This window comes from Rousettus aegyptiacus, unplaced genomic scaffold (assembly GCF_014176215.1).
Source record: "Rousettus aegyptiacus isolate mRouAeg1 unplaced genomic scaffold, mRouAeg1.p scaffold_m13_p_3, whole genome shotgun sequence".
Taxonomy (NCBI): domain Eukaryota; kingdom Metazoa; phylum Chordata; class Mammalia; order Chiroptera; family Pteropodidae; genus Rousettus; species Rousettus aegyptiacus.
Genome location: NW_023416306.1, coordinates 109,103,797 through 109,117,447, shown reverse-complemented (window position 1 = coordinate 109,117,447; position 13,651 = coordinate 109,103,797). Strand labels below are relative to the sequence as shown.

Sequence of the window (13,651 nt, the reverse complement as noted above, 5' to 3'; positions counted from 1 at the left end):
CTAAAGGGAAGAAATACAATATTTCTCCTCATTAGCCACTGTGGTTGGTAAAAACAGTGAGACGGTTGGGGGGAAAAAAACAGCCTGTTGTAGATCCTCTCATTTGATGTACACAGGCCCTCACTCTCCTCAGCGGTCACTGAGGGTGTTAGCCATTCAGGTCTGAAGTTAAATGATGCCCCTCTTCTTATGTCTTTCCACCACCTTGAGCTTAGCAAAGAAGGGAAGTGATGGGGAAGAAAAGGAGGTGAGAAGGGATGCACTGTAGGGGAAACAAGACTGGCCTGAGGTCTGCTCAGAAGTAAAGCAGCCATTGCCAAAGCTTCCCAGAGAGTAACCCTGGTCTCTGCCGGCTCCCCAGTCCCACTCCCTCCCCTCCCATCGCTGGTGCTGCCTCCTGGTGAGTGGCACCTGCAGCATTAATGCCCAGGGCCCAGAGGAACTTGCTTTGTTCAAGGGCTGCACTCTGCCTCTAAAGCAGCCCTGGATTGGGGTAGATTAATGGGGGTGGGGGTGGGAGCTCAACAGCAAACCCTCTGCAGAAAGACAAGGCTGTGCTGTGTGTAGCTAGGAAGTAAATTCCCTCACTGAGCACATTCTCGCTTGCTGGAGTCTGATTTCAAAGTATCTGCTCAAATACTTCTTGACCAAATAAATAAGCTGTCAGCTAGTCCCTAACACCCGAGCTTAAGAAGATAGAAGATTCGGAATTAATCTACATATATTAATTGTCTTTTAAAGTAGTTAAAAGGTCACTTTTTAAAATAAGTTTGGTAACTTGACTGAAAATTGTGTGGAAGGTTCCAAGGAATTCACAGCTTTCTACCAACTCACTCACCCGCCCTCTCCCTCCCTCTCTCTAGTCCCGAGATTCCTCTAGCATCTCAAGCAGAACAGTTCCGTATATAGTCGTCCCTTTTTATCTGCAGGAGATACAGTCCCAGACCTCCAGTGGGTGCCTGAAACCATGGATAGTACCAAACCTTATCTATACTATGCTTTTTCCTATACATATATACTTATGATAAGGTTTAATTTATAAATTAGGCCCAGTAAGAGATTTTTTTTTTTCAGTTTTCACAAAGGTCTATTTCATTATTGGTGGGGTAGCTCATTTAACAGTTAAATACATTTATATTTTATTATATATTTAACGTAATATTTTATATTAAATGTTAAAACATTTTAAAGTTAAATACATTAAATAACATATAGGTAACTGCAGCCTTGGTAACTAGATAGATAACCAATTCAACTAGAAACCAGCCAGCAAGTTACTGTCTAAATATCTAAAATATAGCTCTTGTTCAGGCCATCCTCTGTTTTGATCACCATGGGGAGCGTGAGAGATTAAGAATAATAACTAATAATAAAATAGAACTATAATAATATACTCTAATGAAAGTCATGTGAATGTGCCATCAGCAAGAAAAATAAGGATGACTTGAACACAAGCACTGCACTACTGTGACAGTCAATCTGATAAGCCAGATGGCTACTAAGTGACTAACAGAGTGGATATGCTGGACAAAGGGATGATTCATATCCTGAGAGAGATGGAGCGGGATGGGACAAGATTTCATCACACCGCTCAGAACGGCACACAATTTAAAACCTATAAATTGTTTATTTCTGGAACTTTCCATTTAATATTTTTAGACCACAGGTAACTGAAACCGTGGAGCTCTGTTATTTTATCACATTGCTTCAGGGTTCTGTACTTCCTGTGCATTCAGTGAGAAGGACTTTGACCACCTAAAAGACAGAGGCTAAAACTATCTGGCTTACTCTTCAGGAAGCAATGGGTCCATGGTCCCCACCGCCCTCCACCACATGGTAAATGCTTGGTATCCACATCCAGAGACCCTACAGTGTTGACATCTGGCTTCTTTGTGATGGAGGATGTGTTGGCTGTTGTCATAGTGGAGGGCAGTTAACACAATCTTGGGTGCAGGTTTTGGTGAGAGCCTAAGGGAACCCTGAGGGCTAAATGACTTTCTGTTTCCACAGAATGGCAGTAATGGGGTTAGCATCTGCTCTTGGCCCTAAGTTCACCTTCTTTTGCTGGCAGTGTTCTTCATGATGGCTCTGTAACGTCCCCAGAGATACAATCTGACACACCTTAGATTCCAGAGATTCTGGTATTGGGCTTCGTATGCATGACATTGGTGTTCAGTTTGAGTTAATCAGTCACAGAGGAAGACAAACAAGATAGGCTTAAACACTGTAAGCCCTTCCAATTCTCAATTATAGACCTTTTGTCTATATTTTCCACCAATTATCTTTATATCATGGTCTCACAGTATTGGTTTATTTGAAGAAAATCTCCCCCCTTTTGGGGAACTGATATCACATGTTTAACTCTCACAGGACAGGTGTGTAGTCTGTTCATGGCTGAATACCAGTGGGTGGTAGAGAGAAGATATTGATGGGTGAAAAACAGATGGCTCTGGTCCTTATTCATCAGAAAACATCTATTAGCCCCCATATGGGGCCCTCGATCCAGCACTGACATTGTATTATCTCACTAGTAGAAAGGACCTGCTGGGTTAGACAGTACAACTCCAAGACTAAGCCCACGTCTGGAAAGGGGAAGCACTATTTCAGTACTAGCTCCACTTTGACCAGCCAGCGGCTGGGTCCCATCACTGTTGCTTGCAGACTTGGTTATCCTGCAACCAAACACAGTTCCTCTCTGTTAGAGAACTAGATACCTGGACTAGGAATCTCAAGCATTTTGTTTTTGTTTGGTTGCTGGTCTTATAGAAAGAATTAAAACTAAGAGCTTAATACGTAGTGAACACTCTAATATTTGTGAAAGAAAGAGAAAAGTAGACTCTGATTTCCTCCTCTATAAAATGAGGAGATGGTGTAGTTGATTTCTAAATGCCTCCCAACTCCACACCTCAGGTTCGATTGTCTGCCATGAGTGTCCGTTCTCCTCTTGCACCTGGAGATGCGACAACTTGTTTACAGTTCCTCTCCACCGTGTCAGAGGCCTTTCTTCTAAATCAAGCAATATGCTTTAGGATCTGTCGTTTCTATTGCACAACAGGTTGTTTGGTGACAGATTGGTACTTTGGGCCCATTATCTACTGTTCCCAGTGGTGAACAGAGGTTCCATCCATAGCTGGGAATAGACACAGAGAAATTATACAGAAGATTTCAAAACATTTTGAGAACAAGGAGGATCAAATTCAAATTGGATGCCAGAAAAACTTGCCAAGAGAGAAGAACAAATCGACATAGCATATTATATCACTTTAGCCAGTTAAGAAGTAGCTTCCGTGTAACGAGACCATTGCAAACATTGGTTAGTGTCCAATGAAAGATGGGAGAAGGCGTAGGGCATGCAACCTTGCTGAGCCCAGTGCCCGGGGATCCAATGGAGTGATCTAAGGGGAAGTGGTCTGAAACATCCAGGGAAAGGGACCTGGCTCACCAGTGCATGGGGCCAGCATGTGGATGGTACTACTTCTAAATGGATTTCTTTGTTTCCAGACAACGTCCTGCCCTTGGAGAATGTCTGGCTTCACTGGCAGCTGCCATCCCAGTGGCATTCCTGGAGCCCACTCTTAACCGCTACAATCCACTCTCAGTCTTCAACACCAAAACCCCCAGAGAGAGATCTAGTAAGTATCTTCCCGCAGAGGTCATCAACCCATGTGCTGAGAGGAGGGCAGCCAGGAAGGGAGGCCACACAGGCAGGCAGGAAGCAGCAGCCCTACAGCACTGGCAGTTTCCACAGTTTGAGAGGGGCAGGAGGTCAGAGCCAAGACTGTGTTGCTTGTCTCCTCCATCTTACTGGAAAAATGGGAATGGGCAAGTTCCTCCAAACCCTCCCAACCCCAAACCTCAGATTCTCTTGTCTGCCATGGGCGTCCGTTCTCCTCCTTCACCTGGAGATGTGACAACTTGTTTACAGTTCCTCTCCACAGTGTCAGCACTAATAACCTAATATCCTCTTCAAGTCCAAGGAGAGAAAGTGTTTCCAAGGATGATGACCACGTTTTCCATCAGCGTGGAAAATCAAGCACAGAAAAGCCCCAGAAAGAATTGAAGTCATGCAAGAAACAAAATTTAGGCAGAGCATTGGTGCGCTAAGCTTGAGGACAGCAGTCAACACGCTGTGACCACAAGTTCTATCTGCTCCACTGCTCGTTTTTGTAAATGACATTTTATTGGCATGTGGTCACACCCACTCGTTTACATGTTGTCTGTGGCTGCTTTAGCACTACATTGGGGAGGTATGTTGGTGCTTTTTGTCTACTTCATTGTTCCTAGCTGAAACCCCCCTGTAGAAAAGACAAATTAACAGAAGAAAAATAAGACTGTTTTAATCACATATGTATATGTGCGTGCAGGAGCCCACAGAGATATGGGACTAAAAAGGTAGACAGAAGACTGAGCCTCATCTACCATCCTGAACTAGGGAAAAGAATAGAGGTATGAGACTTCACCAGGAAGGAGGCAATTCACAGGAAGGTGAGAAGAAGAAGAAATGTTTGTAAACAAAGCTTGCCCAGCCATGAAGATATTTCTCAGATGAAAAAGCTTAGTAATAACTCTCTTCCTAGTAGGCTCCCTTTCTCATGCAAATTTCCTTTATAAATTTAGATTTCCCTTACAAAAGGGTAATTTCTCTTTTTTTCTGAGCTTCACCTTGTGCACTTTCTTAAAAATGATCAGCTCAAAATAATCCTTACGCCAAAGAGGAATATTTTGGAGTGGCACCTTCTGCTACCTTTCCACTACTGTGGCAGAGCTGAGCAGTGGCAGCAAAGACTCTCTTGCCTGCAGTGCCTAAAATATCTCATCTCTGCCATTTATAGAAAAGATTTTCCGCTCCCTGTTCTAGAATAACTTGGAACTGGAATCCAAGGCAGGTTGTAAACCTGCTTCTGGAGGGTGGAAGGGAGAATCCTCCTAGATGGAGGAATCTCAATAAAATGGCAATAAAATAGGCTTCGAGCAGGAATCCTGAAACAAGCGTGGACTTCAACTACAATGATACAATGTAACATGAAGCAAAAATTACCACACTGTGGCCTAATCAATATTAAGAAAAATAAAAAGTAGCAAACTGTTTTAAACCAAAACCATCCTATTCATGACCAATATTTCCTTAAAATATTGCTATATCATACTAGTAGGTGACTGGATTGCATAGCGATTCCATTTACTTCAAGTCCCTTTTCAAACTGTCATGAGATCCTAAGGGAGAGAATTTTAAGAGTAAGGGTTCATGCTACACTTTTCTTTGTCATCCCGATTTCCATCTAAGAATGCAAAGTGCTAAGCCGTGGCAGCTTTATTCCCATTTGCTTTTGTTACTTCTGATAAAAGAAGCATGTTGCCCCCCAGAAGCAGTCACCAAGATAATTTAGACACATTTACTTCATAAAATTCTTTTCCTGAGCTAGAATTCTAGTGGAGACTAGTGTTCTCAGAGCTACTTAAGAGACTTAACACTGCTGAGATGCTTCCCAAAGTCCAATATGAAATCTCTAAGTTAATTCCCCAACCCTCTCAGCCTCATGTCGCCCTTTCTCCCCTTTCTTGGACTAGCAAAAATCTATTTCCAACCCTGTTTTTTTCCACCTCTCATGATTCCAAATGAGTCACATCTTGAAGCTGAGTGGGAGCTGAGCAACAGAGCAGACTTCGGGAACACTGAGAAAGGGCTGTGACATCCAAGGCAAATGTCAGCTCAAGTGTTGCTCCCTAACCCCGAAGGGACATGGGTCCAGTCATAACATGCTTGGTATTTATATATACATTCTCACAGAGGTACAGCAGGAGCCAAAATGAGAAGGTGACAAAGGCGGATGGAAGAAACTCGAAGGTTGGCTTTGAGAGGGAAAGGAATGACAGTCTCATTCTTCTCCTTCTCAAGGGCTATTTAAAAAATGTTCTTTCTTATTTTACATAGCTTTGCACTGATTTAATAAGACATGTTCATAAATAAAAAATAAGTATTCATCATTGCATATTCAACAAGGAAGAAAGACAACATTGTGATTAGAGATGACACAGTTCTTCATCCATCAGTGACACACTGTGGGACTCAGTGGCCACGTCCCCTGGGCCCATGTTTTTTTCATCATTCAATTAATCAACAAAGAGTGAATGTTGATCATGTATATAGCTCTCGAAAAGTAAAGTATACATGAATATGTATTCTGGGATAACCAGGTTTGCCTGGAGCCAGAGAATGACTGATGGCTTAACAGACTCTAAAAAGGTAGACTTCATTCATTATACAAAGTGGAAGGCCTAAGGGATCAAGGAGGGGCAGGGATATATAGAGCGACAAATGATATGAGTCTTTGGTTTGGAAATCAAATATAAACTGATTTATCAAGACGTCAGTCAATTGGACATCTCTATTAATCGACAGTTGGCCTTTTGCCAGCAGAATTACTCATATCAATAACTCTTCTGTAAGATCGTAGAGCATTTTATGACTCATCCAAAAATTAACATATGTCTAGGAAAGATTTAGCATTGTTATGTGCCAGTCAAAACTAGATAAAATGTTTGGTTATGCATGATAATGGTCTATTAATCAGGATATTAGGTTGGCCAGAACATCCTACTCACCAGCCAGTTTATTTCCATATCCTTACGGGAATTATCAACCAGGAGGAAGAAAGGAGATCCAGCTTCCAGGCAAGCTGTCTGCCTTTACTGCGAAGGGGTGGTGCTCTCTTTTGCCATCAGAGCTACTTACTCCATGAAGAGAACACAACTTTAGAATCTAACAGTGGTTCTCAAACTTGCATACATCAGAATCACTCAGAAGTCTTGTTAGAAGAGATCCCTGAGTCCTGCCCCTGAAGTTTCTAATTCAGTAAGTCTAGATTCAGAGGATCTTAAGTTTCCAGGTAATTCTGCCACTACTGGTGGGAAGACTTGACATGGAGAACCACTGATCTGGGAGGTGAAAGGACAGCGTATTCTAATGATCCCACTGACAGTCCTGTGTCTGATTTGGTTAAGACCCAACCGAAGCTGTTTTTCAGGTAGATAACTCAGCAGCATTCATTCTGTGGATTTATTCTGTGGCATTTGAAGCACAAAACACCATCTGAATCACAAATGTTTCTTCCACTCGAGGACCCATTACATATAAATAACTTCTAAAGGTCATTGTAATGACTCCAGTGCAGTAACCTCAAGCAGCTGTTTTTCTTAGGAAGGGAAAAAAGAAAGTGTCCGTGATGATGTATTGGCTATGTGACATTGGAACATAGACACACACACACACGCACGCACACACACACACCCCACCCCCACCCCCAAGCATTCTCATAGTTTTGCAGCAAATAATTGTAAACCTCAAATTTGTCCATGGTGGTTGGCATTGTTCTGTGTGCAGAACAATAAAGGTAGAAAGTTTGAACTTCCTGTATTTACCTATTTGTCCTGACACTGTTTTTGTAAAATTGTTCTGTTTGTGATAGTCTCCCTAGGCCCCCAACTTTTGTTGCTCTGCTGCAGGTACAGGCCAGACTTGTTCTCTGCAAATGGGCAGCATTGGCAGTGGGTTGTGTCTGACTCGTGGGATTCCCTTCCACTGTAAATCATGGGAGTTCAATATTCTTTGGCTTTTGTGCTATGAATCCTTTTGAATTGTCTGGATTTTGAAGTGCATCGATCTACTCCTGACTTCCATGGGAGAGAGATCTTTAGCCTTGTACTCACCAAGAGGCCATAGTGATGACAATAAAGGCATCACTGGGGAAAGGGTGTTGGAACCTCACGGGCCTGCTCCATAATGGGGAGCCCCTCTGGGTCCATGGCTTTGCAACATGCCATCCATTGGAACCACTTATCTCAACTACAGATTTATCATCTCCAAGGTAGCCGGATTATTCTGTATCTCTGCTCCAGGAAGTATGGTCATGAGGGAAATCAAGACAGTCCCTTTCAACTAGCTGATATTTCTAATGCCCAAAGTATTTGCTGTGGCCTTTTGTTAATTAACCCTTCAATTCCTGTGGACTTAAAATCTGGAGGAGACTTCAAGCCAGCAGTAACCCCTATGGCAAAAGGTCTGAAGGCATAACTCACTGTACTAAACATAAAATTTTATTTGAGGTCCTCTGCTTTACTCTTTGAAATTCATAAGACCTTTACATTTTACTTTTAGTATCAAAAATAATTTCCTCAAATCTTCTAGTGGAACTGATGTTTTGGGAAAACACTCCACATTTTCCTGGGGCTATGGTGCCTGTGGCTTTGGCACCAGTGTGAGAAGTTTGGCCTTGGGGTGGAGTCTGGTTATGATCTGCTTCCTGGACCCCAGGTGGACTCTGGGGGCGGGAGTGGGGGACAGGGAGACAAATGGATGCAGTTCCGAACTTTGGACTTGTGCTTTTTTCTTAGCCGGCTCATGTCTCTTCGCTCAGAGCCCGTGTTACCTTCTCACCTATCAGGAACCTAAGGATACTTCTGGTCTCTCCTCTTGGCTTGAAAGAAAGAGCGCCCTTTACCTTAAGAAGAACAGGACAGCCAGCCCCTGGCTTCTTCTGTTTGCTCTTCTTGTATCTGACGACCTTTAATGTTGAACTCCATCTGTTGCCACTTCATCCTGTCCTTGTTCAGTGAAGTGACCTCAGTCATTCAGTGTGAGGAAAAGACAGGGCTAACTCATTATTCCTTGCACATAAGCCCGCAGAAACAAAAAGGCTTAAGTGACTGACAGGAAGTCTTGGCACAGGTCACCTCAGGTCATCAATAACTTCTGTTGTAAATGTAGAAATCAATGCATGCGCAATGTTTTTTTCCTCCCAAATTTCAACTGGATGTTAAGTATTGTTGTTTTCTGGTCCAGCTGAAAGAATATGTGATGAGAGAGATTTCTTTTTCATTTTCTAAATGGTACAGATATGATCCAGGTGATCGAACCACAAATTGGCAACTAAACACCGATTTAGTCACTATTTCTTCCTAGTACTGCCTTTCCTGCACTGCACGCACTCAGGCCAAGGAGGAGAAGCCTAGAGACCGGCTTTATCACAGAGAAGTCCTACACAAATGTCCCTCAGCTATGTCTGTTATGTTCTTTTAACCTTATGTTTAAGTGTTTCAACCTGAGTGTGGCATCTGGGAGGATAACCCAGCCTCTGTAAGCTGCAGTCTTTATGCAGACAGCTGAAGACACAAGCTCCTCCACATCCAGGGCTCATTAATGTGAGACTCTGGAGTAGAAACTTACCTTTAAAGACCAAAGGGAGGGTGGTACAGGGTAAGAAGGTTGCAGCATTTGCGCTTTTGAATTACTATCCCTTTGTTCGTTCTTTCCCCTCTCGGTCAGTTCTGGGGATGCCAGACACAGTGGAAGAGATGTGTCCTGACATCCCCCAGCTAGAAGGCCTGATGAAGGAAATCAACGACCTGGCTGAGTCAGGGGCCCGGTACACCGAGATGCCCCACGTCATCGAGGTGATCTTGCCCATGCTCTGCAACTACCTGTCCTACTGGTGGGAGCGAGGGCCTGAGCACCTGCCCTTCAGCACGGGGCCCTGGTGCACCAAGGTCACCTCTGAACACCTTAGTGTCATCCTGGGCAACATTCTGAAAATCATCAACAACAACCTGGGCATCGACGAGGCCTCCTGGATGAAGCGCATTGCAGGTACCACAAATGCCTTTTGTCCTCAACCCCTGGCTCAGGGACCAAGATGCCTAGATTCTTTTCATCTCTTAGTCTGTCTTTAAACTATTTCCCCCTACCGTTTCTTCAGTAGAGCTTCTTGGAGCAAACATTCCTGCCCTATTCCCCAACTAATCCAGACCCCTCCAACCTGCAGAAAGCCCTTCTTGACAAACGCTCTCTACCTGACTCAGATGATCATTGCTTAATTTGCTTTCAGTACTTAAGAATCCCATTTGCTCTTGCAGTACTAAATGTCCCTATTTTCTTGGTAAGTGATCCTGTGTGTTCTCCACATGTATAAAACCTGCTCTCAATCCGGGCTGTACTGTAATGTTCCTAAAATTCACATTTCATTTTATGCTTTCTTAAACACTCTCTAATTTAGGTTCACAGGAGTATCACTTCATTTTGTTTTGTTTTGTTTTGTTTTGCGGGGGAAGTTTATTCCTCTGGAACTCGTTTCATGCAGTAGGCTCTTAATGAATGTTGTTAGTTGATTTTCTGTTCCTGAAGCAACCTCAAAAAGGAAAGGCTTAGAAGATAACTATACTTTCCACAATCAAGAAACCATAAATATTTAGTGCCCTCTGTGTCAAAGCAGAGCCTGAGGAGATAGTATCTGAGGCATAGTCATTGCGTCTGATGGACCGACAGCTTAGACTAGAGGACTCTACCATTATATATCTTCACCAATATAATTTCCTGGACCATGCATGGCACAGAGTGGCTGAGTCAGAGGGAGCTATCAGCCGAACTCTAGGTATTTCCCTTCCTAGACAATGAATAGAGTTCTTCTGCAAGACCAAGGAAGGGAAGGTTCTTCTTCCTTTCTCAAAAATATACTGAGATCAAAATTGTAAATGTTTTGGGTGCAATGGCTGCTACATAGTGTAGATAGGCCCCTGTGGACATGAATAAATAGTTACTATTCCTTTCTTACCCATTAGCCTGAGAATATTGTTAACCCCAAGGGGTTCTAATTTGTAAATGTGGATTAAAGTGCAGAGAGGAAAGATGTCACAGCACCAGGGACACTGATGGGAATTGAACTTGGCCTATTGTTCACCTTTTGTGGGTGATTCCAGATCTCAGGCCACTTAACTCCTGGTGCCTAAACAAAGCTGATTTTAAGTAGCAACCCCAAATCACCCACATATGGAATAGCCATTCTGGTTACAGATCAAAAGCAGAGATGCTTTCGCAAGGGTTGGAGTATGAAATGCAAGCCATCGTGGCACTAAGTTTCAAATTTTCGGTTAATGCATCTCAGCAGAGAGCTCCTTTCACCTTCTCTTTATAAAACAGTTCTTTCTATGAAAATAAAAAAGGCAAAGTGAGATTCTTTTTTTTTTAAGTACTAGAATGTAGGTTGTTGGGGACTGAGAACTATGGTTGGGTTAATGTATTTTAAACAACAGATTTTCCTGAAAGCATAGCATTGAGTGCCTACTCTTGACTCAGCACAGTGCTGGTTATCGTGAACAAAAGGCTTCCTTCAGTGAGTTTATAATCTAGCCAGTGAGCCAATACCAACATGAACATAATGTAACATGATACAAGGTAGTCATTACAAAGAGCTAAAAGGTATAGCAAATGCCGTGCATGCCTGAGTATTTCAGGGGTATCGGGGGGCTCCCCATGGCCCAGAGTTGCAGAATGGGAATTGGGGACCTTCTTCTGTAGCTCCACACCCACCCACCCACCCCCCCAACAACTAGGCTTCATGAGAGGGAAGTGCTAAGTGGGAGAGGAAGGAAGGGGACAAGGGGCAGGTGCCACGAGTGATGATGGATTTTCACAGCTTCACCTTTCAGTATCACTTCTTTCCTTTTATCAATTGTCATAACATGTGAAATGAGGGAGAGGCCCTTTGTTTGCAAACACAGTGTATGCTCAGCCAATCATCAGCAAAGCCAGGCCTGACCTGCTGAGAAGCCACTTCATCCCAACCCTGGAGAAGCTAAAGAAAAAGGCCATCAAGACTGTGCAGGAGGAGGAGCAGCTGAAAGCCGACAGCAAAGGGGACACTCAGGAGGCAGAGCTCCTCATCCTGGACGAGTTCGCAGTCCTCTGCAGAGACCTCTATGCCTTCTACCCCATGCTGATCCGCTACGTGGACAACAGCAGGTGCGGGGGCCTGGAGGAGTCTGTCCATAGGGTGGAAAGATGTTATGGGTTATGGAACAGGTGAGAGAGGGTCGTGACAACTGCCCCCTCCCTTCAGTAATCCCGAGTGAGGAACCTCTGGGTAGTGTTTTCCTTGACCAACGATTCGTCCACCCCTTCCATGGCCACCCCTTTCATCCTCAAAGGCTGCTTAGATGAGAGGGAGTTGATCGAATAACGGTAGCAGCAACCCACCTCTGCCCTTCCGCTGTTCAGTCACATGGTCATTCAACAGATATTGCTGTGTCAGGCGCTATTCTAGACATCGGAGAACAGGCACAAACAAAACAGGCAGAGCTATCTGGGTGACGGAGCTTTTGTTCTGGCATTGGAGTGGGGCACACAGATAATAAAATAAATACTTATATACTTCATTTACTTACTCATATACTTACATATTTACTTATACACTTAAAAAAAGTATATCATACAAAGCAGGGAAAGGGAAATTAGGGCTGCCAAGGTAGAGTCAAGTCGCAGTTCTAAACGGGATAGTACCAAGAAAGCAGTACTTGAGCAAGGAAGGACCTGAGACAGTAAGGTCGGGAACCCTGCCGGTCAGGGGAAGGGTGTCTGGGAAGAGGGAACGTCTGGTACAAGCCCTGAGGAAGGAGCATGTGTGGAATGTTATGGGCGTCCCAAGGAGGCCAGCGTAGCCGGGGAAGGTAGGGAGAGCTTTGTCAGAGAGGCAATGTGGGGCCACGAGTACAGGGCCCCGGAGGCCTCTGTGAAGACTCTGGCTTTCACTCTGAGTGAGATGAGAAGTTGGGGGCGGTTTCGAGCTGATCTTTGATGTGATCTGATTCATTCTCTGAACACAGTGGCACATAAGGAGGTGGGGAGACTGGTTGGGAGACTTCCAGTGATCCAGCCAGGAGCTGACAGTGCTCCATGGAGACAGAGAAGACTAGTGGTTGCCAGGGCCTAGGGGGCCAGGGGAACAGCTGCTTAATGGGATTGGGGTTTCCTTTGGGGGTCCTGAAAATGTCCTAGAAATTGAGAGTGATAGTGTTTGCCCAACGTTGTAAATGTACCAAATGTCAGTAGTAATGGCAAATTTTATATGTATTTTACCGCAATTAAAAAGAAGTTGATGGTGGCTGTGGCCAGGGTGATAACAGTGAATGCTGACAGAAGATGTCGGATGCTAGGTCTGTTGTGAAGGTAGAGCCCTTGGGACTTCCAGACTGGAAATGAGACAAAAGAGGAGCATCAAGTCAAAGATGATCCTGGGCAAATGGAAAGATGGAATTTTCATCATCCGCGTTGGGAAAGATTGTGGGTACAGAAGTTTTTTCAGGGAGGATCAGAATGTCGTTTTTGGACATGTTAAATCTGAGTTGCCTAATCAGAATAGAAACGTTGAGACAGCAGTTGAATTTGAGTCCAGAGGTCAGGAGACCGGCCTGGTGTAGACATAAGGATTTGGGAGACAACAACATATCAATATGCAGTCATTAAAAACCATGAGATTAGATGAGATAAATAAAGGATTGAGGGGGAGAGAGAAGAGTTTCCAAGGACCGAGCCTTTGAGCTTTCCAACATTAAAAGGCCAGGCAGAAGAGGAGGAACTGGTGACTGGGACTTGGAGCCACCAGTGAGACAGGAAACTAGCAGAAGGTTGTGTCCTGGGTGCCAGCTCCACAAAGGTTTCCAATAGGAAAGGATGATGAATGAAGGTTATTAGTGACCTTGACAAGAGCAGTGTTGGTGGAGCAATGGAGATGAATGCCTCTGTAGAGCGGGCTAGAAGAGAATGGGAGCACAGCACCTGGAGAAAGCAGTGTAGACAACTTGTTCAAGGAGTGTCATTATAATG

The 13,651-nt window shown here is 44.0% G+C and overlaps 1 protein-coding gene across 1 annotated transcript in view; it reads left to right on the top strand.

Moving 5' to 3' along the window:
- RYR3 (ryanodine receptor 3) overlaps window positions 1–13,651 on the top strand; it is a 464,873-nt gene that overhangs the window by 394,197 nt on the left and 57,025 nt on the right. Inside the window, exons 65-67 of the mRNA XM_016160800.2 lie at window positions 3,502–3,632; window positions 9,323–9,643; window positions 11,551–11,791. Coding sequence (XP_016016286.2) covers window positions 3,502–3,632; window positions 9,323–9,643; window positions 11,551–11,791 — 693 coding nt within the window. The remainder of the gene's footprint in view (window positions 1–3,501; window positions 3,633–9,322; window positions 9,644–11,550; window positions 11,792–13,651) is intronic.